The sequence below is a fragment of the Protopterus annectens genome, chromosome 4.part1 (genome assembly GCF_019279795.1).
Source record: "Protopterus annectens isolate FY-2018-M chromosome 4.part1, PAN1.0, whole genome shotgun sequence".
NCBI lineage: Eukaryota > Metazoa > Chordata > Ceratodontiformes > Protopteridae > Protopterus > Protopterus annectens.
Window position 1 is genome coordinate 309,790,008 of NC_056734.1, and position 24,814 is coordinate 309,814,821.

General features: G+C 38.7%; 1 protein-coding gene across 1 annotated transcript in view; it reads left to right on the plus strand.

The window, feature by feature from the left end:
- The window catches only part of LOC122800843, a 1,417,490-nt gene that overhangs the window by 1,112,592 nt on the left and 280,084 nt on the right, over positions 1 to 24,814 (plus strand). Inside the window, exon 21 of the mRNA XM_044070157.1 lies at positions 4,595 to 4,766. Within this exon, the coding sequence (XP_043926092.1) occupies positions 4,595 to 4,766 (172 nt within the window). The remainder of the gene's footprint in view (positions 1 to 4,594; positions 4,767 to 24,814) is intronic.

Below are 24,814 nucleotides of genomic sequence, written 5' to 3' on the forward strand. Positions count from 1 at the left end.
ACAGATACACACACACACACACACACACACACACACACACACACACACACACACACACATAGGTATATGACACCATTAAAACCCCTGCAGATATGCACAAACATAGACATAAACTCTCACTCCCACCACTACTTAACCTTTGACCTTCCCTTAATTTATCTGCAATGCATTTGTTTCCATTGACTATAATGGGGGAACACAGCATTTTGGTCATCGCCAGGCCATGCTTATTTACTCAGCTACTTTGCAGTTTAAGTTCCTTTCTGCATGAGTTTCTGGAGGACAGCACATAGCTAATTAGCAATAGATGCTTTCCCAGAATGCCTCATTGTAATATTACAAGACTGTTGGGATGGCCCACAGCAGTAATTCTTCAGACCATTTAAAATCTGGATTGGAAATTGATAATGTGAGGATTTCACCACTCGTGTTAGGGCTTACCACTTATAGTAGCCCTTTCTAAATCCCAGTGCTTGAGTTTGTATAATGAAACTTTCTACTTTAAATCTGAACTCTGCCCCCTGCTTTGCCTTCATGCAGATTCCCTGTAGCATCCAGAGAATTACCATGTTTTAAATATTTAATTTTCAGTTTTGAATTTTCCTTCTCAAATAAGCTTCAAGATAAGCCCATCTCCATGACACAGAGGGATGAAACCCTGACTGTTGCCTTTATTTGATTATTGCCATGGCTATCTGATGGACAGAGTGGGGGTGGATACGTTCGAGTGGCTGACTCTCACTTATCCTTGAGGATGGGGTGGTAGTCAGTTTGGCCCATGGCATTTGTAAAACCTTAAAGCAATATCTTAAGTTTCATACAACTAATGACTTACAGGATATTATGACTGAGTAAATGACCATTGCTATCTAAGAAACTGACCAATATACTGCTTAAAAGCCTCTTTGCTTTACCAATGCTTTCTTAGTACAAGCGATAGAAAGGTTCTTTGATGTCCACACAATAGAAAAATGGACCCTAATAACTCATGAAAGCATGCCTTCTAGAAAGTTTTAAAAAATAAATCCAAGCTTTCCTCCATAATAATGGGTACGTCCTCTCTCTCTTTATTCTCAGTGTACCTATTCATGCAGTTATCTTTCACCTTTCATTTCCTATGTCCTCCCATCCACTTCTTTTTTTGTTATAATGATTTCCTCCCTCTCTCAACCGTATTCCCTTCTTGTATCTGTTATGTCTGTGGAGTCTATTAAATATCATATTGATTTGCCGGTTTGTCTTCAAATGCTGAAACCACATAGTCGAATGTGCAGATCATTGAAACATTTCCACAAAATCCATACTGTCAAAATTTCAAAAAGCTGAAAAAAATGAACACTGACATTTCTGACTGCGCCACACCTAAAAGCAAGTGCTAACATGGGTTAAAAAGGGGACAAGATTTTGCAGTTCAGAATATGAGTGTTTAAGGTTTTGAGAAGTTACATTTCGGAGTTCGCAGAAGTGGTTTTGATGATGTGACAGTCTACATTTTAAAGGTGAACCTTATTTGCCTGATTTTCTTCTGCCTTGCTTTTGGTGTTGCTAATCTCTTCTTCTTTTTGTGGACACCATGTTTATGACTGCTTTTTGTTTTCTAAAAAGTTTTTTATACCCTTACACCGTTGTTTTTTTTTTTTTTTTGCACGACAGAACTTATAAAGTTGCATTTTATTTGCTTCCACCAAATGCACCACCCAAGCTTACTAGATAGTAAATAAAGTTTTCTTCTGATATTGATGCATTTGCTATTTTTGTATGTAGCAGTGTCGTTAACATGTATCATTTTGATATACATTATGCATACTGCACTGCTTCTCATATTATTTGCTTAAACCACATATTATAATGATGTGCTAAGGATCAACGTAGAGTTATCACAGGGCATATACTGTACATGAAGTTCTTCAGCTGCTGCAGATGTAATTGATGACACTTAATAAGCAAATTACAAGTCAAAAATAATGTAAATAAATAAATAATGACAAAGGCAAACTTGTAACTCACCATATTGGCACAAAACACCCTAGTACCTCATCAAAGCCTTTAACAGGATCCGGCATTTGTATTTGTTTTCATCATTGTCATGGTAGTTAGTTTAAATTCTTCTGTATGGACTCATTTCTATGTCTGTGGAAATTGTGTTTATGTTGAGAATTTTGTTTAGTAAACCATGTGTGTCCAGGTGTTTTTTCTGCAAGGTCACTAGAAATGGATTCAACCAGTTGGAACTCTTTGCTGACACCCAAAAATCAATAAATAATGAAGTAAACCAAAAGATAAGTACAGCTGAACATGAAAGACAAACACTAACTCCTGCTTGGGGGTTAAAGTCAGGACCCATTGCATTCTGTGTAATTGTCACTGTCATAAGATCAACAAGGAATCACTGGGCCTTTAGGCACAAGTTACCCCCATCCATTTAGATAGACCACTATGATGATGATGATGATTTTTGAATGCTCAAGCTTCCAGAGCAGAATAAACAATTAACCTAATAATTTATTAACAACTGAACAGGAAAGGAAAAAGTGACCCATGCTTGGGGAGTGAATCCAAGCCCTCCCCCCATTCTGTACACTGGCTACTGCTGCTATACTAGCAAGCAGTCTCTGTACCATTAATTACCTGGTTTCCCCTAAAAGTAGATATGTTTCCTTTCATCCTAGAAACCACCATCCTGGTGATTTTTGAACATGCAAGCATCCAGTCCAGAACAAACCTTTAACCTACTATTTTATTTTATTAACAAAAAAACAGAAGAGGAAAACACTGACCCTTGAATGGATATTGAATCCTGAGCTTTGCACATTTTGTACTGTTGAAACTGTCACTGGCACAGCAAAATTTCTCTGGATAGTTAGGAAACCACAATGAAGATTTATTTAAGCACCTGGTGAAGAACAAAGCATTTACCTAAGAGGAAAGGAAAACAATGACCATGGAATGAGGATTGAACCCAAGGACCCCCACATTCCATGTGTTTGTCAGTGCCAATGGCCCAACAAAGAGTCTCTTGAGTGCGAGGTAACTGTCTTCCCCCAAAAGCAGTTATTTCTCCTTTCAGTTAGGAAACTACCATGAAGGTGATTTTTTTAACATACAAGCATCAAAATGTTCACACATCAGATGTGGTGGAGCATGGCTTTGGACTGCTGATAGCTTGCTATAAGTATTTAAGGTACTTATATACCTTTATCCATTCAGTGTTCCTTCTATAATTTCATTGTTCTACAGTAGCATTGCATTAGCAGTTTGCAATGAGAGTTCAATGAAATTAGAACTGTGGTTATTAATAACATATTAAACCAATTTACTATTCTGATTCCTAACTAGATGTCCCTTTCATTTTACTCACCCGGTCTACTTTAATCATTGAAAAGGTGTTACAACCTAGGTATGTTAAACAAATTACATTCATTTTTCTAAAGGTCCCAACTCCAGTTCTTTTATATCTTTGGCAGCATTCAGTGCTTCAGTTACAGTTGGTTTAGAGTTTCATTTCCATTTTCTAATAATAGCCAGTAACACTAAATTTAGTATCGCATTACTAATTCAATTCACAACCTATATTCCAATTCAAAAGAACCATTTCCTTATTTAAAACCATTTGCTCCCCAATATTTCTGGCAAACTTCTCTGCATCTTTGAGAGCATATCTGTAATGTAGGTGTTCAGAGCACTGCCAATAGAATTTAACTAAGCTGTGCATTAATGTTTATCTCTGTCCTTAAGACCCAAGTTATGGCTAGAAAAAGATTATAGGCCAACACATCTTAGATAGATAGATAGATAGATAGATAGATAGATAGATAGATAGATAGAAAGATAGATAGATAGATAGATAGATAGATAGATAGATAGATAGATAGATAGATAGATAGATAGATAGATAGAAAATTGCAGCTGTTTTTTAGTGAAATGTTAAAATATTTTAACAAAGCTGTTGTGGAAGCCGTAGAAAAACAAATAGCAGACTTATAATACCCTTCAGATGTCAATGAGATGGCTGCTTTCTTCTTTGCCTGAAATGGATACTATCCTTATCAACTCTAATTGCTTAACTGATCGCTGATATTAAACAGGCTACAATTGCCGTTTAGGTAGTGAAGAGGAAATGTGTGAATTAGTTGCTAATACATTTTTCGAGTCAACACATTGAGTTTAAGAAAATCTTTACAATGAGGGACCAGCACATTTGCTGCTGACTGTCCCTCATGCAACATGGTCTGCATTAGACTGTTATATTCTCCTTACTTCAATGAAATATATTAAATTAATTAAGAACCAGACAGGTATTCATGGCATAACCAAAGAGGCAAAGATAAGAACTGTTCCCTTTCATGCTTAGACAAGAACTGCTTTCTTTCAAGGTTTATCTTTAGAGAGTCTACATTTTTGAAAATGTAGTTTATATGAAATGAACAATGAGCATACATTTACAACAATAGCAACAACCACAACAGCAACAAAAATCATATATGTAACATCTATTTATACATGTAACACAACATTAACAAGTCAAATACAAATATTAATCATAGTGCTACAAAATAACATGAACTTGTTTTGCTGTTATGTTTCTATTTTCAAGTGACTCCAGAACAGCTAGCACCTCACTTCAATTGCTCCTCATTGGGTCAAGCTGACTATACACTCTCTTATGGACCAGATGGCTTTGTTTGCACAAAAAATTCAACAACTTGTACAGAAAACTGCCTAAATGGAGGAGAATGTCAAAGAAACGACAGTGGATCATATTGCAGGTAATCAGCTTGATGCAAAAATTGCCATAATGTTAGTCTTACATATATTATTACATACTCAAAAAAAATATAAACACAAAACTAAACTAGTAAACAAGTCGGGTAGCAGCAAAACCAATGCAGACCAGTAAAAGCCAAAAAGATTTAATAAGATTAAGCGCTTTTCGTTTGCTCTGTCAGCAAACTTCTTCAGACCTGAAGAAGTTTGCTGACAGAGCAAACGAAAAGCACTTAATCTTATTAAATCTTTTTGGCTTTTACTAGTCTGTATTGGTTTTGCTGCTACCCGACTTGTTTACTAATTTAGTTATATATTATTACATGATATTATATACACAAAAACTGTATGTCTCTGGCTCACTTGTCCTTTGTATCATTATTTGTACACTCAAGCAAGACAACTAATGATCGCAGAGGTATAGTTGTGGTACATTTTCTGTAAAAAGGTATACGCACATGCACACAAAACATGCACATTGCCCCCCCACACACACATGTGCACGCACACACACACACACACACACACACACACACACACACACACACACACACACACACACACACGTTCATAACGATGTTAGTGATGAGAGAGATATGACAATACAGAATTGGAATGGCTCAAAATGTTAGAGCGTTAATGTTAGAGCGTTAGAGATGAATATAAGAAAATCAAATGACAATATGATAGAGCAGTTAATAACAGGCAGGAAAATGGATAGAAATGGAGAAAAGAGTTCTTCTTCTCCTGTTCAATTCCATATTCCTTTGTCGATAGCACTGATAGATGAATTGCATGTAACTAAAATACTGTAAAAATGCTGCCATAAAAGCATTATCTAGGGAATGTTGCTTCCATCATTAAAAGACCAAGATCCCAAATAGTAGGACAAAGGATTCTTAAGAAGTCAGATGAAGACATAGCAAACAGGAGAAGTAAGTGTTTAGAACTATATAGGAAACTTATTTTGCAGAAAAAGGCACTTAATATTTGTACCATGAAGTTCAGGACGAGTTGTGTCAAGAAACTGAAACGTAATTTCTTTAGTTTTATCATACAGTAACTGTATTTTGAGCTGCAAGTCTGAGGTAATAGGCAGTGTGGCCAGTCTTAAGGTTTTTATGCAAATAGGTAAGGTGTTTACAAGTTCCACATGCTTGGCATTGTGTACAAGATGTATGATCAGGAGAAGGAATCCCACCAAGAATACTAAGAGCTTTTGTCAAAAGAGCTGTTTCCATGATCACATGAAATGTGATTTAGAGATACATTAAATGCAATGAAGAAAGGTTTCATTATTGGTTAATTTCCACGTCTGTAAATGATGTTGTATTATCACTAGGTTATATCAGCATTTTCATGTGGTAATCCCTACGAGGGACCCATGCCTGGAATTAAGAAAGAATCCTGCAATAGGTGCTAAGAGATATTGCCAAAAGGGGCTGTTTCTGTGATCACATGAAATGTGATTTGGAGACACATTTGACACAGTGAGGAAAGACTTCATTATCAGCTAATTTTCATGGATCTGAACCTCATGGTAATATTGATAGTGCTAAATCAGCACTTTCATATGATAATCACCACTGGTAGCCCATGCATCACATTGGCAGAGGGACCAACCTCATTTACTGTTCCAGGCATGTGCATACATTTGAACACACACACACACACACACACACACACACACACACACACACACACACACACACACACACACCAACATTCCACTTACCTGTCCCTTAGTTTACAGAATGTCTCTGATGTAGTTTCTTGTTATTTTCCTGCCCCTTGTAAATCATTGATGATTACAGTCAGTCAATAATGCCACACATTAAAGTTTTTTATGAGCTCATAGGTAAGTTCTAGGGTAGCTGCATTTGTGGACCATTTTAAGCCTAGCCAATTTCCCATTAAAGGTGAGAATCAAACCCTGTACTTCGTGTCTTTGAGGTAAATACCCTAGTCATTATGCCACCCTTCCCTAATAAGCAAATGAGTGCTGAGGGAATCAAACCCTGCACCACAGAAACTACAGCTCATTGCTTTATTCTGTATTCCAACTACCAGACTTTTTGTTCTTACTATTCTGAAAATGCGTTATGATGCAAATCCTATTGCTATATTAACTTTTTACGTGATTCTGAGTAATATTTAAAAAAATATCCCCTGTATTTTTTGATGATCTACTAGATTTTTTCCAGAAGTCTTCAGCACAGCTATTTAGAGGTTTAGCACCCTGCAAATGGTAATGTACCCATCCTTCACAACTGACCCCAATATAGCTTCTGCTCAATTCCGTGTAACTCACAGACTATTACAGTTAGTTATTAATGCCAAATATTAAGAGTTACATACTTCATATAGTTTAGAAAATATATTGACATGCAAATCTTCCTCAGCGCACCAGCCTAATACTCTGACTTATTAAGAAAGTGCCAACGAACACCACACCAAGTATAAACCACATAAATGTCACTAAAATAGCTGAAATACCATCCTTGTAGAAAATGTACTCTGGGAAAAAGAGTAAAAATCCAATAATTTATTAGTGTTAAGTACTTTCATTTCCTGTAAGAGATTCTGATGAAGTATCTTACAGGAGATGAAAGTGCTTAATACTAATAAATTATTGGATTTTTACTCCCCCCCCCACCTCCCCGAGTACATTTTCTACAAGGATGGATTTCAGCTATTTTAGTGACATTTATATGGTTAACAAAGTGCTTTGTGTGCCAAGCATACGGGGTATGAAACTTTCACATCTTTTAATTTTCAACTTTTTCTAACTTAAGCTAAAAGTGCATCCTTAATGTATAGTTATAGCACAGAGGACCAAAGCCCTACAAACAAGCTGTTTTATTTGCTATGGGTAAATGGTTTTAAATGTTTTCACAGTTTTTCTGTTACTTTTTTAAGTAATATAACTGCTCCTCTCTGGCTTACTCCATCTTCAGAGCTTCAGAGTATCCCTGCTGTGTAGTGGTAAATCAGAAGACTAATGCCTCTTCGATAAATGAGCTACTTTATTATTTGCCTAGGTGAAAGGTTTTGGAGCTTAAGTGACCTAGGGCAATATTTCAAGTGCCTGCTGTCAAATGTCCCCTTCTACCCATACTTCTTTTGTGCTGCAATACTTGTTGTTCTGATAACATTCTCAGCTAGATTAAGTTAATATATAAAAATCTTCCTATCATCTAGTGCTCCCCACTGCTTAAATGTGCAAAACTGTTGTTCTATTACCTTTTTAAGTAAGGTTAGGGTACTTGTTAAAATATATATCATGTGTCTGGTTTTCTTCCTCCGCAGACATCTTTTGTGTTGCAAAACCTGCTGTTTTATTAACTATTTAAAGTGCCTTTAGAGTAATATGAACTGTCCTTAGTGTTTAGTGCTCCTCCTCCTCCAGTATTAAAGGGCTTATATGTTAGTCTGCAAGATTTCAACACATAACACCCCCACTCATGCAAACGTACGCAACCATTCTCACATTCATAAACACACACAAACTTACACCCAGACACCCTCAACTAGTCACACTTGCAGACATGCTCATCTGTTCAGCCGTATTCACACACACACACACACACACACACACACACACACACACACACACACACACACACACACACACACACACACACACCTAATTCAAAAGCACTTACTTCTAATGCAATCTCACATTGGCGGTAATGGGTGAAATTTAATTTTTGGCCAATTCAATTAATTTGACTGGGTGAGCTAACTTCCATTCTCTGAAAAACTCGGCTGCATACATGCCTTACCACAGGCATTTCTGGGAGCAAGCATGTGTCTGATTAGCACAGGCCACACATCGGAGGAATGCCTCATTAGCATATAACTCTGAAAAGAGAAAGGCCCACTGTAGTTATCCTATGATCACTGTGGTGAGATGGTCTCTGAATTAGAAAGGGCCACTGTCAGCAGTAGCACCTGTGTTAGAGCTTACTGTAGGTGTTAAAACTTTCTGAATCCCTTCCAATGTCTTCATTAAGCCTAAATGTTAGAGGTGCCATATTTTGTATAGATTACAGTAATGTAAGTGACTACAATAAAGACATTCTTATTCTGGGCTTCCTATTTCTATTGAGAACTAGGCCATGTATGTAGAAAAGTATTGTGATATATCTGATAGTTGATAATAACTTGTACCACTATTAAGTAGAAAAGTATTGTGATATATCTGATAGTTGATAATAACTTGTACCACTATTAAGTAGAAAAGTACTGTGCTATATCTGATAGTTGATAATAACTAGTACCACTATTAAGTAGAAAAGTATTGTGATATATCTGATAGCTGATAATAACTTGTACCACTATTAAGTAGAAAAGTATTGTGCTATATCTGATAGTTGATAATAACTAGTACCACTATTAAGTAGAAAAGTATTGTGCTATATCTGATAGTTGATAATAACTAGTACTACTATTAAGTAGAAAAGTATTGTGTTATATCTGATAGTTGATAATAACTAGTACCACTATTAAGTAAAGTATTGTGCTATATCTGATAGTTGATAATAACTAGTACCACTATTAAGTATAAAAGTATTGTGCTATATCTGATAGTTGATAATAACTAGTACCACTATTAAGTAGAAAAGTATTGTGCTATATCTGATAGTTGATAATAACTAGTACTACTATTAAGTAGAAAAGTATTGTGTTATATCTGATAGTTGATAATAACTAGTACCACTATTAAGTAAAGTATTGTGCTATATCTGATAGTTGATAATAACTAGTACCACTTTTAAGTATAAAAGTATTGTGCTATATCTGATAGTTGATAATAACTAGTACCACTATAAAGTAGAAAAGTATTGTACTATATCTGATAGCTGATAACTAGTGCCACTATTAAGCAGAAAAGTATTGTGCTATATCTGATAGTTGATAATAACTAGTACCACTATTAAGTAGCAAAGTATTGTGCTATATCTGATAGTTGATAATAACTAGTACCACTATTAAGTAGAAAAGTATTGTACTATATCTGATAGCTGATAACTAGTGCCACTATTAAGCAGAAAAGTATTGTGCTATATCTGATAGTTGATATTAACTAGTACCACTATTAAGCAGAAAAGTATTGTGCTATATCTGATAGTTGATAATAACTAGTACCACTATTAATTTTATGTACCTTTTCATGCTGAACAACAAGAAAGACATTCACCAAATATTAGCTAATCTATTGGACCATAAACTAGCAAGATTTTAGTAGACATATTCCCAGTTATTTACTTCTGAAGTAATATATATATATATATATGTTCACCAATCACACCGCCTTACTGGCATATGTGTAGTAGTGCCATGCTACCCTGTATCTGGGAGTCTACCAAAGCTCAGAAGTAGGAAGGACCAATCAGCTGCCCAAAGCAGGATTGTCCTTCACAGCCACACACAGAAGCCATTCAGTTTTTTCTAGTGCCATTGGAAGAGAAGGATCATTGAGAAAACTGCTCCTCTCTGGCTTACTCCATCTTCAGGGCTTATATAAGAAACCTTTTTTTTTTTTTTTTTTTAATTCTTCCCTCTACTTTTTTTCTGTCAGATATTTGAACTATGCTAAATGCTGATATTTGTTTCTTAAAAAAAGTATTTATATTTTCAATATCTTATCCTTTATTATAGTATATGCTTATACTACATTTATTAAGTCGAATACTAGTTTATGTGGGGTTTTAAACCCCTTCCAACAGTTTTGTGGTCTTTATCGAATATTTTAGAAACTTTCTGCATTGGGGCTGTTTTAGTGCAGTTCTGTCATTGTCACGTGCTGCCATAATAGCGAGCAAATTTCAGCCGTGATTTCTATCGATTAAAGGCTCTATTTTTTAATCTTTTGACAGGAAAACTTGCTGTTTTTGTTTTGTTTTTCATAGGCTCATAGGTTCATAGGTTCATAGGTAGGTACTAGGCTATTGGCCCAAGGGCCTACGTAAGCCTAGCCAGCAAGGTACCATAGCTTACACCACCCAAGAAAGTTATTTTCCTGTGCCACTGTCCAGCAGAGACACAGAAGTGATCCTCGGGGTGTATTTCCTATTTCCCATCCACTCATCAAGATTTTTCTTGAAGAGTGCTAATGAAGAACTTTGCTTGACATAGATGGGTAACTTATTCCCAGGAATCTATCCCTCCAGTGTGTCCTGTTTATTGTGGTGACAAGGTTTAGGTCCCTAGAGCGTGTAGCTCGGAGGGATTGGGATTTCTTTAGGTGTAGCATATCCAACAGCTCTGGGTTCGACATAGCTTTATATGTTAGGCAGAGATCACCTCGGAGTAGGTGATATGCTACAGAGTAAAGCTGGAGTTTCATAGCTTTAGGTATATAAGTGAATTGTGTAGTTTTGATGACTTTTTTAAAAAATGTTTAAATCATTCTTCTATCACCATTTTGCTTCTGGCTGGACTTTTTTCTTAAGTTTTCTTACAGTTCTTGATGTAGGGCTAATTGAGGCTGCTTCTACTAATATATGACTGAAATTAGCAATTTTTTTGATTTAATTGCTTTTGTATCTTATATTGTTGCTCATAGTGCTAGACTACTGAGATTACTGGATTTTTCCTCAGTGCAGTATTCTATTAGGTTCCCTATAGATGTAATCATTTCACAGCTATTTAAAATGTGAATATTCGGATTTTGTCCCTTTGGCTATTGGGCTTATTGTTTCTTTAGTAGTTGGTTATGACCTGACTAGTTTTTGCCCACTGTCCCCTGTCTTGATGGACTTAAATACTGTACACCCTCCAACATCTATTTCATCTGCTCCTCAAAATCATAAAAATGAAGCAAAGAATATGCTTTGGCCTATGGCTTGTGCCTCAGCAGTAGCCTTAGCCAAGGGCAAGCTATCAGACCCCTCATGTTGTTTTTACCTCCAGGTCCCCTGGTGTGGTGTTGGTACCACAGCTTTGTGTGACACCAAGGTCAGACGCATCCTGTGAGGCTGTACCATTGCCTGGATTAGGTATGGGAGAACCAAACTCTTTAGATGCTGAGGAAGTCAGGGGGTGCGGAATCCATTGCCAGAGCATAGTGCATGCTAAAAAGAGACAGAAGTCCCACCAGATGGGAGGGCAGCAGTCTCTGCCTGGTTTTGAACTGGAAGTGGTGGCTGTGGCTACATCTATTGTATAAGCACCTGATTATGAGGTACACCCATCAAATGGGAAACCTACTCTAGCCCTAACTCACTAGCGCAAATGTTCCTTGACTTTGTTAACTCAAATGCCCTGGAACAAATTGTTCAAACCCCAAGAAGAGGAACAAACATACTAGATTTGGTCCTCACTAACATGACAAACAGATGCACTACCGCAAGTGTCACACCTCGTTAGTTAAATCTGACCACAAATCAGTCACTCTCTAACTGGCACTAGCACCAGAACACACAAAGGGTGAAGTCAGACTAAAAACTTCACCAAAGCAAACTATACCCTCCTAATGGAAGGTATAAATGCATTCCATGCCCCACCTCCAACTGAAAGTGGTAACTACATCAAAGCTTACAGTAAAGACCTGTACAATCACTTGTATAAGTGTATAGACTTGGCTGTTCCACAGAGAATTAAAGCCAGAGCCCCAAGTGAAAACAAAAAGCCGCCCTAGTGGACATCCAGCATCAACAAACTTTACAATAAATGCAAAAAGTTGCTATCTAAGCAAACTAAGATGAGGCCCTAACAATGGAAAAGCACCCTCATCAGTCTCAACAGGCAAAAAAGACAACATGTCCAATCCTCTAAAGGTAACTTTGAGAAAAACTTAGCAAGGACAGCCAAGGATAATCATAAGGCCTTTTACAGCTGTCTAGGTAGCTTACAAGTTAGGACACAAGCGTGTGCTAAACTAGCGACTAACAATATCATACACACTAATCCCGCAGAGATAGCAAACATGCTAGTGGACAGATTTGGCAAAAATTTCACTCTCTTATCCCCAACAAACTTATCACAGACTTTGACCCCAACTCCCCACCCTACATATCTGAAGAGCAGGTCATTAAAGCCTTGTCTAAGGCAAAAAATAGAGCCTCTATGGGACCAGACTGCATCTCAGGCTGTCTTCTAAACAAACTAAAACATGAACTAACATCACCGTTAAGTACCCTATTCAATCAGAGCCTAACCACTGGCTTTGTTCCTGCAGAATGGAGAACAGCAACAGTTATTCCCCTCCACAAAGGTGGCTTAGCAACAGACCCAGGGAATGATAAACCCATAAGTCTGACAAGCCCCATATGTAAAGCCATGTAATGTATCATCGTGGACCTCATAAATAAAAGACATAGGTGACCTCCAAACCCTGGGTCTGACCCAATTCAACTTTGTCAAGGGCAGATCTTGCCTGTTAAACCTGGTGGATTTCTTTGAAAATATGACTAGGGCCACTGACGAGGACAAATTTGTGCACACAGCATACCTTGACTTGGCAAATGCCTTTGACACAATCCCACACTCAGGCATTACTGGCTCACAAACTGGTCACACACTACCAAAGGGGGTGATTCCACATCAACCAGCAGACCTGTCACCAGCAGGGTGTCACAAGTGTCAGTGCTGGGCCCCCTACTCTTTGGTATATACAACTCAGAAGTTCAGGACAAAACTAATGGGCTGTGGCTGACTAAGTCTGTGGATGACTGCAAACTTGGTGCAATTATTGAATCCCCAAATGATGTCAGTGTACTCTTCAGGAGGATCTTTGTGGTTTCAGTTTGGAACAGTAGGTGTTTGCAAAGCTTGCGTTTCCATCTGCTCTTTCTTTTGGGCCCATGAAAAAACTGAAGGGTTTCTGTCTATGGCTGTGAAGGACTCTCTTGCTTCTAGCAGCTCATTGGTCCTTCCCACCTATAGACAAGTGGTGGGAGGAATGTTGAGCTTTGACAGACTGCTAGAAAGAGGGTAGATGAGCACTGCTACATATATGGCAGTAAGGCATTGTGTTTTTCTTTGAATATCTATTGTTACAGGTAAGTAGAACTTACACAACTATAACATATATAACTAAATATCTGCATCTATAACTCTCTCTCTCTCTGTATATATATATATATATATATATATATATATATATATATATATATATATATTGTTTACAGCCTCTGCTGTTCTGCCTTCTTTATTGCATGAGACATGAGATGACAAAATAGTTTCTGGCTAATAAATGTAACATTTCTACTGACAGCTATATTGCCTACAATTTTTCATTGCAGGTAGAATTCTGCAGACTGCAAATATAACAGTGTTACCTTTACTGCATTGCATAATGAAAGTGAAGAAATTTGTATATAAGAATCTTTAGCAGATTTAGATTCCTACTGAATTTTGAAGATATATATATATATATCTGTGACAGAAGAATAGTAACAATTAAATAATTTTTAAAACACTGATTCTTTAAATTTCTCTAATTTTACAAACTTCAAAAGACATAACGTGAAAATATATTGTTAGATTCAGAAACATTTGCCTCACTGAAGAAGGCATTGTTGGGTGAGTGTTCATGCTCAAGGTGTATATGATTCAGAAATGCACAGCTGAGCGGTGAAGTCTGAGCAGGGATATGCAAAGTATATTTCAAAGAAGGTATTAGCAAGAGGTTCTCCCATTCAATTCTCGTCTGGAGTGCGGGGAGTGCCTTCTGTGTGGAGTCTGCATGTCCTCCCCATGGTTGGGTGGGTGTTCAAAAGACATGCATAAATGGGTGTGACTTCGCTGAAGGTTGAACGTCGAGCTGGAACCTCGGCATTCGCGAAAATCTACTGCCAATCATTAGCAGAGCGGAGTTCCGCTGTGGTGACCCTTAACCGGGAAAAAGCCGAAAGACAACAACATTTCAAAGAAGGTATTACGAAATGGTAGTGGACAACAGTATTAAAATGATAGGCTGCTTGTATACAAATTTGGTAAAATAGGATGGCATAGTGATTCAGAAACATATAAACATGCAGAAAGAGCAGTGTGATGCCGGAACACCACTGTTAATGGCCCGAGCAAAATCCTGGTGTACGTGCAGGGGAGTCCTGGAGATATGCTAAGTGCTGTTGCATCATTACTGAATGCGCATATGCAGTAGGCTGTTATTGCTGCCATGAGCCACAGTGGTGCACATCATTGCTGCCAGAGGTGGTGTGTCATCTGACCATGCTTAACATATCATGGCCTTCACAACATGAACATTGTAGACCGTAAGTTGTGGATAGCAGCATTATATAGAAACTGGTAGGCATGTGTTGGCCTTATCTGCATGCCCATGGGCCTATGGGATTCATGGGTTACTCATCCCAATGAATACATTTGTGCTTTGCATATACCAGTTTCAGGGACACAGGGAAGGAGATGTGTCTTAGGCATCTGCTATTGTTAGGTTCAAGTCTGCACTAAAGCAAACTGCTCTGTCCAGAAAACAACAGCAAGGCATGAAACAGCTTTGTTTCAACTCACATTTCTGCCTGGTGTCTGCCAAGTACACCAAACATTTTGAATAAAACTGCTTTCCATAAACAGGGAACACATACAGACGTCAACCATTCCCCAAATGTTTTACCAACTTTCAAAGCCAATCAATCACCTTGTTTTTTTCCTTTTTTTTTAAATCTTAGTTTTAATTAATTTGTAGTACATTGAAAAGATACATATCCATACACTACGTGGAATTATGAGTGTGTCAGCAGATTGCAACCCTGTATTATGTGTTCTTGTCAAGGATGCCAAGATTCTCCTACTGAGTTTCACTCTCAAGGTAAATTTCTTTGCATCTCTGTCTTGAAAACTTAATAAGGTTGGTGTGATCACTGACCTCTTCATAATCCTCTGTATCACTTTTTGATTAGTGTGCATAACATGTCAACTGTTTAAGTTAGGTAGGTCACTGAGCCCTCTGTTAATGCAGGTGCACTGAGCCAAAGCAGGCTGATCGAACACTGTGCATTTGATCCCAGTCTGGTGTCCTGCCCCCTTTAATCTTTAAGTTGTAGAGGGAATTAAAAGGGCTGCTTCTTTTTCTGGGACATGAGCACTATCAAGTACCTGAAAAATGTGGCAAGAAATTTTAAGTTTCTCTACTTGAAGAAGTATATGGAAATGTATTTTATGGGTCCCCATGATCGCTGGCCTAGTATGTTCCTATGTTTCTATGTTCCCTAGCTTCCCTTCTCCTCAGTCTAACAATCCAAGACAGATTCATTTCCTACTACCATCCTCTCATCTTTAAGTTGCAGAGAAAAAAAAAATCCCTCTCTTGCTTGTAAGAAGCAGCAAGCCATATGCTATATTTGTAACAAGTAGCCTGCTACAAATTACCACACGCACAAAGAAAGTCTGAAGTGCATTTCTGTACTCGCATTTCAATGCCAGTACAGAAATGAATGCGAGTACTGCACTTCCTGGCCAATGGGCATCTCTTGGTCACAACCCATAACACCTTGCACTACTGGTGGCTGTACCCTTTACTCCACCCTAGCTATCCTTCTGCATGCATTTGTTAATTTCTGGATGTTTGGTAGCAATTATACTGCCCCAGTGGTTCTGCAGGTAGCCCATCTGCCTTTCATGTTGCATGATCAAAAGGATGTATGTTATATTTCTACACAAGGTGCTTTGATTCCACCACATTACAGTTAAGCACTGGATGGGGAAAATTTCCAGTGTGCTGTCTTTTGAATGAAACTTTACTAAGCCTCCATCTGTCTGACTTTGTGGTAGTTCTGATGCCTCGCATGATCACATAGCATATACAAAACTGAACCGGGTAACTTTGATGGTGCCATGCACAGTTTTGCAAATGCAGTGGAAGTCATGTCTAAATATTTCAAAGCAGAGACATTAATGTATTGAGTCTAACTTACTCATCAAGATTTTCTTGAAGAGTGCTAATGAAGAACTTTGCTTGACATAGATGGGTAACTTATTCCCAGGAATCTATCCCTCCAGTGTGTCCTGTTTATTGTGGTGACAAGGTTTAGGTCCCTAGAGCGTGTAGCTCGGAGGGATTGGGATTTCTTTAGGTGTAGCATATCCAACAGCTCTGGGTTCGACATAGCTTTATATGTTAGGCAGAGATCACCTCGGAGTAGGTGATATGCTACAGAGTAAAGCTGGAGTTTCATAGCTTTAGGTACATAAGTGAATTGCGTAGTTTTGATGACTTTTTTAAAAAAATGTTTAAATCATTCTTTTATCACCATTTTGCTTCTGGCTGGACTTTTTTCTTAAGTTTTCTTACAGTTCTTGATGTAGGGCTAATTGAGGCTGCTTCTACTAATATATGACTGAAATTAGCAATTTTTTTGATTTAATTGCTTTTGTATCTTATATTGTTGCGCATAGTGCTAGACTACTGAGATTACTGGATTTTTCCTCAGTGCAGTATTCTATTAGGTTCCCTATAGATGTAATCATTTCACAGCTATTTAAAATGTGAATATTCGGATTTTGTCCCTTTGGCTATTGGGCTTATTGTTTCTTTAGTAGTTGGTTATGACCTGACTAGTTTTGCCCACTGTCCCTGTCTTGATGGACTTAAATACTGTACACCCTCCAACATCTATTTCATCTGCTCCTCAAAATCATAAAAATGAAGCAAAGAATATGCTTTGGCCTATGGCTTTTGCCTCAGCAGTAGCCTTAGCCAAGGGCAAGCTATCAGACCCCTCATGTTGTTTTTACCTCCAGGTCCCCTGGTGTGGTGTTGGTACCACAGCTTTGTGTGACACCAAGGTCAGACGCATCCTGTGAGGCTGTACCATTGCCTGGATTAGGTATGGGAGAACCAAACTCTTTAGGTGCTGAGGAAGTCAGGGGGTGCAGAATCCATTGCCAGAGCATAGTGCATGCTAAAAAGAGACAGAAGTCCCACCAGATGGGAGTGCAGTAGTCTCTGCCTGGTTTTGAACTGGAAGTGGTGGCTGTGGCTACATCTATTGTATAAGCACCTGATTATGAGGTACACCCATCAAATGGGAAACCTACTCTAGCCCTAACTCACTAGCGCAAACGTTCCTTGACTTTGTTAACTCAAATGCCCTGGAACAAATTGCTCAAACCCCAAGAAGAGGAACAAACATACTAGATTTGGTCCTCACTAACATGACAAACAGATGCACTACATAAGTGTCACACCTCGTTAGTTAAATGTGACCACAAATCAGTCACTCTCTAACTGGCACTAGCACCAGAACACACAAAGGGTGAAGTCAGACTAAAAACTTCACCAAAGCAAACTATACCCTCCTAAAGGAAGGTATAAATGCATTCCATGCCCCACCTCCAGCTGAAAGTGGTAACTACATCAAAGCTTACAGTAAAGACCTGTACAATCACTTGTATAAGTGTATAGACTTGGCTGTTCCACAGAGAATTAAAGCCAGAGCCCCAAGTGAAAACAAAAAGCCACCCTAGTGGACATCCAGCATCAACAAACTTTACAACAAATGCAAAAAGTTGCTATCTAAGCAAACTAAGATGAGGCCCTAACAATGGAAAAGCACCCTCATCAGTCTCAACAGGCAAAAAAGACAACATGTCCAATCCTCTAAAGGTAACTTTGAGAAAAACTTAGCAATCACAGCCAAGGATAATCATAAGGCCTTTTACAGCTGTCTAGGTAGCTTACAAGTTAGGACACAAGCGTGTGCTAAACTAGTGACTAACAATATCACACACACTAATCCCGCAGAGATAGCAAACTTGCTAGTGGACAGATTTGGCAAAAATTTCACTCCCTTATCCCCAACAAACTTATCACAGACTTTGACCCCAACTCCCCACCCTACATATCTGAAGAGCAGGTCATTAAAGCCTTGTCTAAGGCAAAAAATAGAGCCTCTATGGGACCAGACTGCATCTCAGGCTATCTTCTAAACAAACTAAAACATGAACTAACATCACCGTTAAGTACCCTATTCAATCAGAGCCTAACCACTGGCTTTGTTCCTGCAGAATGCAGAACAGAACAGTTATTCCCCTCCACAAAGGTGGCTTAGCAACAGACCCAGGGAATGATAAACCCATAAGTCTGACAAGCCCCATATGTAAAGCCATGTAATGTATCATCGTGGACCTCATAAATAAAAGACATAGGTGACCTCCAAACCCTGGGTCTGACCCAATTCGACTTCGTCAAGGGCAGATCCTGCCTGTTAAACCTGGTGGATTTCTTTGAAAATATGACTAGGGCCACTGACGAGGACAAATTTGTGCACACAGCATACCTTGACTTGGCAAATGCCTTTGACACAATCCCACACTCAGGCATTACTGGCTCACAAGCTGGTCACACACTATCAAAGGGGGTGATTCCACATCAACCAGCAGACCTGTCAGCAGCAGGGTGTCACAAGTGTCAGTGCTGGGCCCCCTATTCTTTGGTATATACAACTCAGAATTTCAGGACAAAACTAATGGGCTGTGGCTGACTAAGTCTGTGGATGACTGCAAACTTGGTGCAATTATTGAATCCCCAAATGATGTCAGTGTACTCTTCAGGAGGATCTTTGTGGTTTCAGTTTGGAACAGTAGGTGTTTGCAAAGCTTGCGTTTCCATCTGCTCTTTCTTTTGGGCCCATGAAAAACCTGAAGGGTTTCTGTCTATGGCTGTGAAGGACTCTCTTGCTTCTAGCAGCTCATTGGTCCTTTCCACCTATAGACAAGTGGTGGGAGGAATGTTGAGCTTTGACAGACTGCCAGAAAAAGGGTAGATGAGCACTGCTACATATATGGCAGTAAGGCATTGTGTTTTTCTTTGAACATCTATTGTTACAGGTAAGTAGAACTTACACAACTATAACATATATAACTATAAATATCTGCATCTATAACTATCTCTCTCTCTATATATATATATATATATATATATATATATATATATATATATATATATATTGTTTACAGCCTCTGCTGTTCTGCCTTCTTTATTGCATGAGACATGAGATGACAAAATAGTTTCTGGCTAATAAATGTAACATTTCTGCTGACAGCTCTATTGCCTACAATTTTTCATTGCAGGTAGAATTCTGCAGGCTGCAAATATATCAGTGTTACCTTTATTGCATTGCATAATGAAAGTGAAGAAATTTGTATATAAGAATCTTTAACAGATTTAGATTCCTACTGCCATTAATGGAATTTTGAAGATATATATATATATATCTGTGACAGAAGAATAATAACAATTAAATAATTTTTAAAACACTGATTCTTGAAATTTCTCTAATTTTACAAACTTCAAAAGACGCAACGTGGAAAATATATTGTTAGATTCAGAAACGTTTGCCTCACTGAAGAAGGCATTGTTGGGTGAGTGTTCATGCTCAAGGTGTATATGATTCAGAAATGCACAGCTGAGCGGTGAAGTCTGAGCAGGGATATGCAAAGTATATTTCAAAGAAGGTATTAGCAAGAGGTTCTCCCATTCAGTTCTCGGCTGGAGTGCGGGGAGTGCCTTCTGTGTGGAGTCTGCATGTCCTCCCCATGGTTGGATGGGCGTTCAAAAGACATGCATAAATGGGCGTGACTTCGCTGAAGTTTGAACGTCAAGCTGGCACCTCGGCGTTCGTGAAAATCTACTGCCAATCATTAGCATTGCGGAGTTCCGCTGTGGCGACCCCTAACCGGGAAAAAGCCGAAAGACAACAACATTTCAAAGAAGGTATTACGGAATGGTAGTGGACAACAGTATTAAAATGATAGGCTGCTTGTATACAAAATAGGTAAAATAGGATGGCATAGTGATTCAGAAACATATAAACATGCAGAAAGAGCAGTGTGATGCCGGAACACCACTGTTAATGGCCCGAGCAAAATCCTGGTGTACGTGCAGGGGAGTCCTGGAGATATGCTAAGTGCTGTTGCATCATTACTGAATGCACATATGCAGTAGGCTGTTATTGCTGCCATGAGCCACAGTGGTGCACATCATTGCTGCCAGAGGTGGTGTGTCATCTGACCATGCTTAACATATCATGGCCTTCACAACATGAACATTGTAGACTGTAAGTCGTGGAGAGCATCATTATATAGAAACTAGTAGGCATGTGTTGGCCTTATCTGCATGCCCATGGGCCTATGGGAATCATGGGTTACTCATCCCAATGAATACATTTGTGCTTTGCATATACCAGTTTCAGGGACACAGGGAAGGAGATGTGTCTTAGGCATCTGCCATTGTTAGGTTCAAGTCTGCACTAAAGCAAACTGCTCTGTCCAGAAAACAACAGCAAGGCATGAAACAGCTTTGGTTCAACTCACATTTCTGCCTGCTGTCTGCCAAGTACACCAGACATTTTGAATAAAACTGCTTTCCATAAACAGGGAACACATACAGACGTCAACCATTCCCCAGATGTTTTACCAACTTTCAAAGCCAATCAATCACCTTGTTTTTTTCTTTTTTTTTTTAAATCTTAGTTTTAATTAATTTGTAGTACATTGAAAAGATAAATATCCATACACTACGTGGAATTATGAGTGTGTCAGCAGATTGCAACCCTGTATTATGTGTTCTTGTCAAGGATGCCAAGATTCTCCTACTGAGTTTCACTCTCAAGGTAAATTTCTTTGCATCTCTGTCTTGAAAACATAATAAGGTTGGTGTGATCACTGACCTCTTCATAATCCTCTGTATCACTTTTTGATTAGTGTGCAGAACCTGTCAGCTGTTTAAGTTAGGTAGGTCACTGAGCCCTCTGTTAATGCAGGTGCACTGAGCCAAAGCAGGCTGATCGAACACTGTGCATTTGATCCCAGTCTGGTGTCCTGCCCCCTTTAATCTTTAAGTTGTAGAGGGAAATAAAAGGGCTGATTCTTTTTCTGGGACATGAGCACTATCAAGTACCTGGAAAATGTGGCAAGAAATTTTAAGTTTCTCTACTTGAAGAAGTATATGGAAATGTATTTTATGGGTCCTCATGATCGCTGGCCTATGTTCCTATGTTTCTATGTTCCCTAGCTTCCCTTCTCCTCAGTCTAACACTCCAAGACAGATTCATTTCCTACTACCATCCTCTCATCTTTAAGTTGCAGAGAAAAAAAAATCCCTCTCTTGCTTGTAAGAAGCAGCAAGCCATATGCTATATTTGTAACACGTAGCCTGCTACAAATTACCACACGCACAAAGAAAGTCTGAAGTGCATTTCTGTACTCGCATTTCAATGCCAGTACAGAAATGAATGCGAGTACTGCACTTCCTGGCCAATGGGCATCTCTTGGTCACAACCCATAACACCTTGCACTATTGGTGGCTGTACCCTTTACTCCACCCTAGTTATCCTTCTGCATGCATTTGCTAATTTCTGGATGTTTGGTAGCAATTATACTGCCCCAGTGGTTCTGCAGGTAGCCCATCTGCCTTTCATGTTGCATGATCAAAAGGATGTATGTTATATTTCTACACAAGGTGCTTTGATTCCACCACATTACAGCACTGGATGGGGAAAATTTCCTGTGTGCTGTCTTTTGAATGAAACTTTACTAAGCCTCCATCTGTCTGACTTTGTGGTAGTTCTGATGCCTCACATGATCACATAGCATATACAAAACTGAACCGGGTAACTTTGATGGTGCCATGCACAGTTTTGCAAATGCAGTGGAAAGTCATGTCTAAATATTTCAAAGCAGAGACATTAATGTATTCAGTCTAACTTACTAAACACAACTTAACTGGACCATCACAGGCAGTGTAGTTTTTATAGTTTTGCAATTATAACTTAGGTTCATAGGTTCATAGGTGTTTTCTAAGCTAACAAACACAAGGGCTTTTTTAAGCTTAGCCATGCATACCAAATCTCTGACAAGTTCTGATACCCTTGTGTAAGCATGGGCCTGGGAGATGAACCATTTACAGGTTACCTGTGTCCATTAGAGACATAGGTGCCAAACCAGGGATGAATTTCCAGTTTCCCATCCAATTGTCCAAGTTGCTATTGAATTCGGTTAGGGAGGAACTCTGCTTCACATGGATGGGAACCTGTTCCATAGATGGAGTAGTCTCTGAGGTACATACCTATCTCTCCAGTAGGTCCTATTTATATCACAGGCAAGGTTTAAGTCTTTAGAACAGGTAATCCTGGTGCTATTTGTTTTGTGGATATGCAGGAGGTCCATCAGAGTGGAGTCTGACAATGCCCTGTATGCCAGGCATAGATCTCCCCTCAAAAGCCTGTAGGAGGCAGAATACAGGGATAAGGCCTTGAGGCGGTCTGCATATGACATTTTACTTATGCCTTGTATTCTTTTAGTGAGGAACTTGTTTAGTTTATACAGGTTGCATATGTTTCCATTTGTAGTAGACCTGTTATTGCTGTTATCACTGATATTTTGTCATGAGACTACTTCAGCTGAATTTGCTCTAGCATTTTATCACATTTATGTGGCACTCTATTGCATAGTAGGTTGGCATTTCTCTCCCCATCCATCGTTGTTACTATTCTTTCTATAACATTGCTTTTCCTTTGGGGGTGGTGAGTGTTAGAATGTTTCTCTCCATTTATTTTTCTTTTTATTCAGCAGTGTCTATGGCCTGTGGCTTCTCTGTGGAGCTCCAGGCCCCGATGTTTAATATCTCCTACACCATCAGCAGCTCAGCCTGCCACACCACCTCCCCTGAACCCTTTGTGGCAGAGGCTAATAGGTCATCTATTCCTACCCCAGTGGGCTTTACTGGTCAAGAGTTCTGTTTTCCACTGGTGTTCAGACAGTCATAATAATCTCTTTGTTATTAACAGCAGGCTAGCAAATATGGTATTGTAACTGATAAACAAGCACCTGAATGCCTGCATCAGCTAAATTCCTGCCTCAGCCTCAGAGAGAGAGAGAGAGATTCCTTTTTCTGGTTGCAGAGTCAATTCCCAGTCAACAATGGCTACACTGTCTGAGTCAGAACCCATTGGCAAGGGTGCCCAATGTAGTATCTAGACGCTGAAGGGCAGTACTGGAGATCATACTAACTCTATCCCCCATCTCAGTGTTCCCCTCCCTTCTGTGTCTGTGCCCTCCTTTTGTTTGTTGTCCAATCCTCCCCATCAGCATCGCCTTTCCTCTGTTTGTCTGATGTCTCCTTATACTCTGTGCTTCCCCTCCCTCACTGTGTCAACACCTCCCATGTCAGTCTTCTATGTCTTCTGTTTTTGTGTATAAGCCCCTTCTGCCTTTTCTATCTCTCTTAACATTCCTTCAACTTTCCTCACATCCTTATCCATCTTACAGTCTTTCAATATACAGAAAATGGATGAGTCTCCACCAACTCCTAAAGTGACCCAGTTGAAAGCTTTTGTGATTATCCTTCACCTGGGTGTTTGTGTTTAACTCATGTCCAGCACTGGTTGATTTTATCATGGTCTGGAGTTTCTTGTTTAGTTTAGCAATTATAGTGTTTTGGGCATGTAGAGAGATGGATCTATGTCAAAACAATGAATTACCATAATGTTGACTTACATAACAACGAGATGACTTAGGCAAAAATTTAAATGAAATAGGTTACCACGGTGAGTATAACAAATAGCAGTATTATGCATACCAGTTGCAAACAGGTTGGCGCAGTGGTCTCTATATTTCTGAAGTGATAATCAGCAGACCTCTTTTTATTACTGTTGGCTAAGATGCAGTTTGTTTACTATTGCCTCATCTTATTTTATAATTGTCATTCTGACAAAAGTATATGAATCACAACAATAACTATAGCTTATCTGCTGTGCACATGATATCGTCAATGTTTCAACTTGTAAATTGTAATATTTATTTGAGTTTTTCTTTCTCATAAGTAAGATAATACTTAGGTGAATATTTTCAGCCTCCATATTCAGTTTATTCCTCAAACTGACAACTGCATTTGAAAATGAATTACTCTTAAGAGACTACAAGCATAGTGCTTACATTTAATGTGGCTAATTCACTATTACCAATTGCAAAATAACTGGATTGGAAAATGGTGTTCTCTCACTTTGTTCTGTATCGGATTACCAAAATGAAAATACCTTAGACTGACATAATCTCAAAACGACAGTTGGCCAAGATAGAC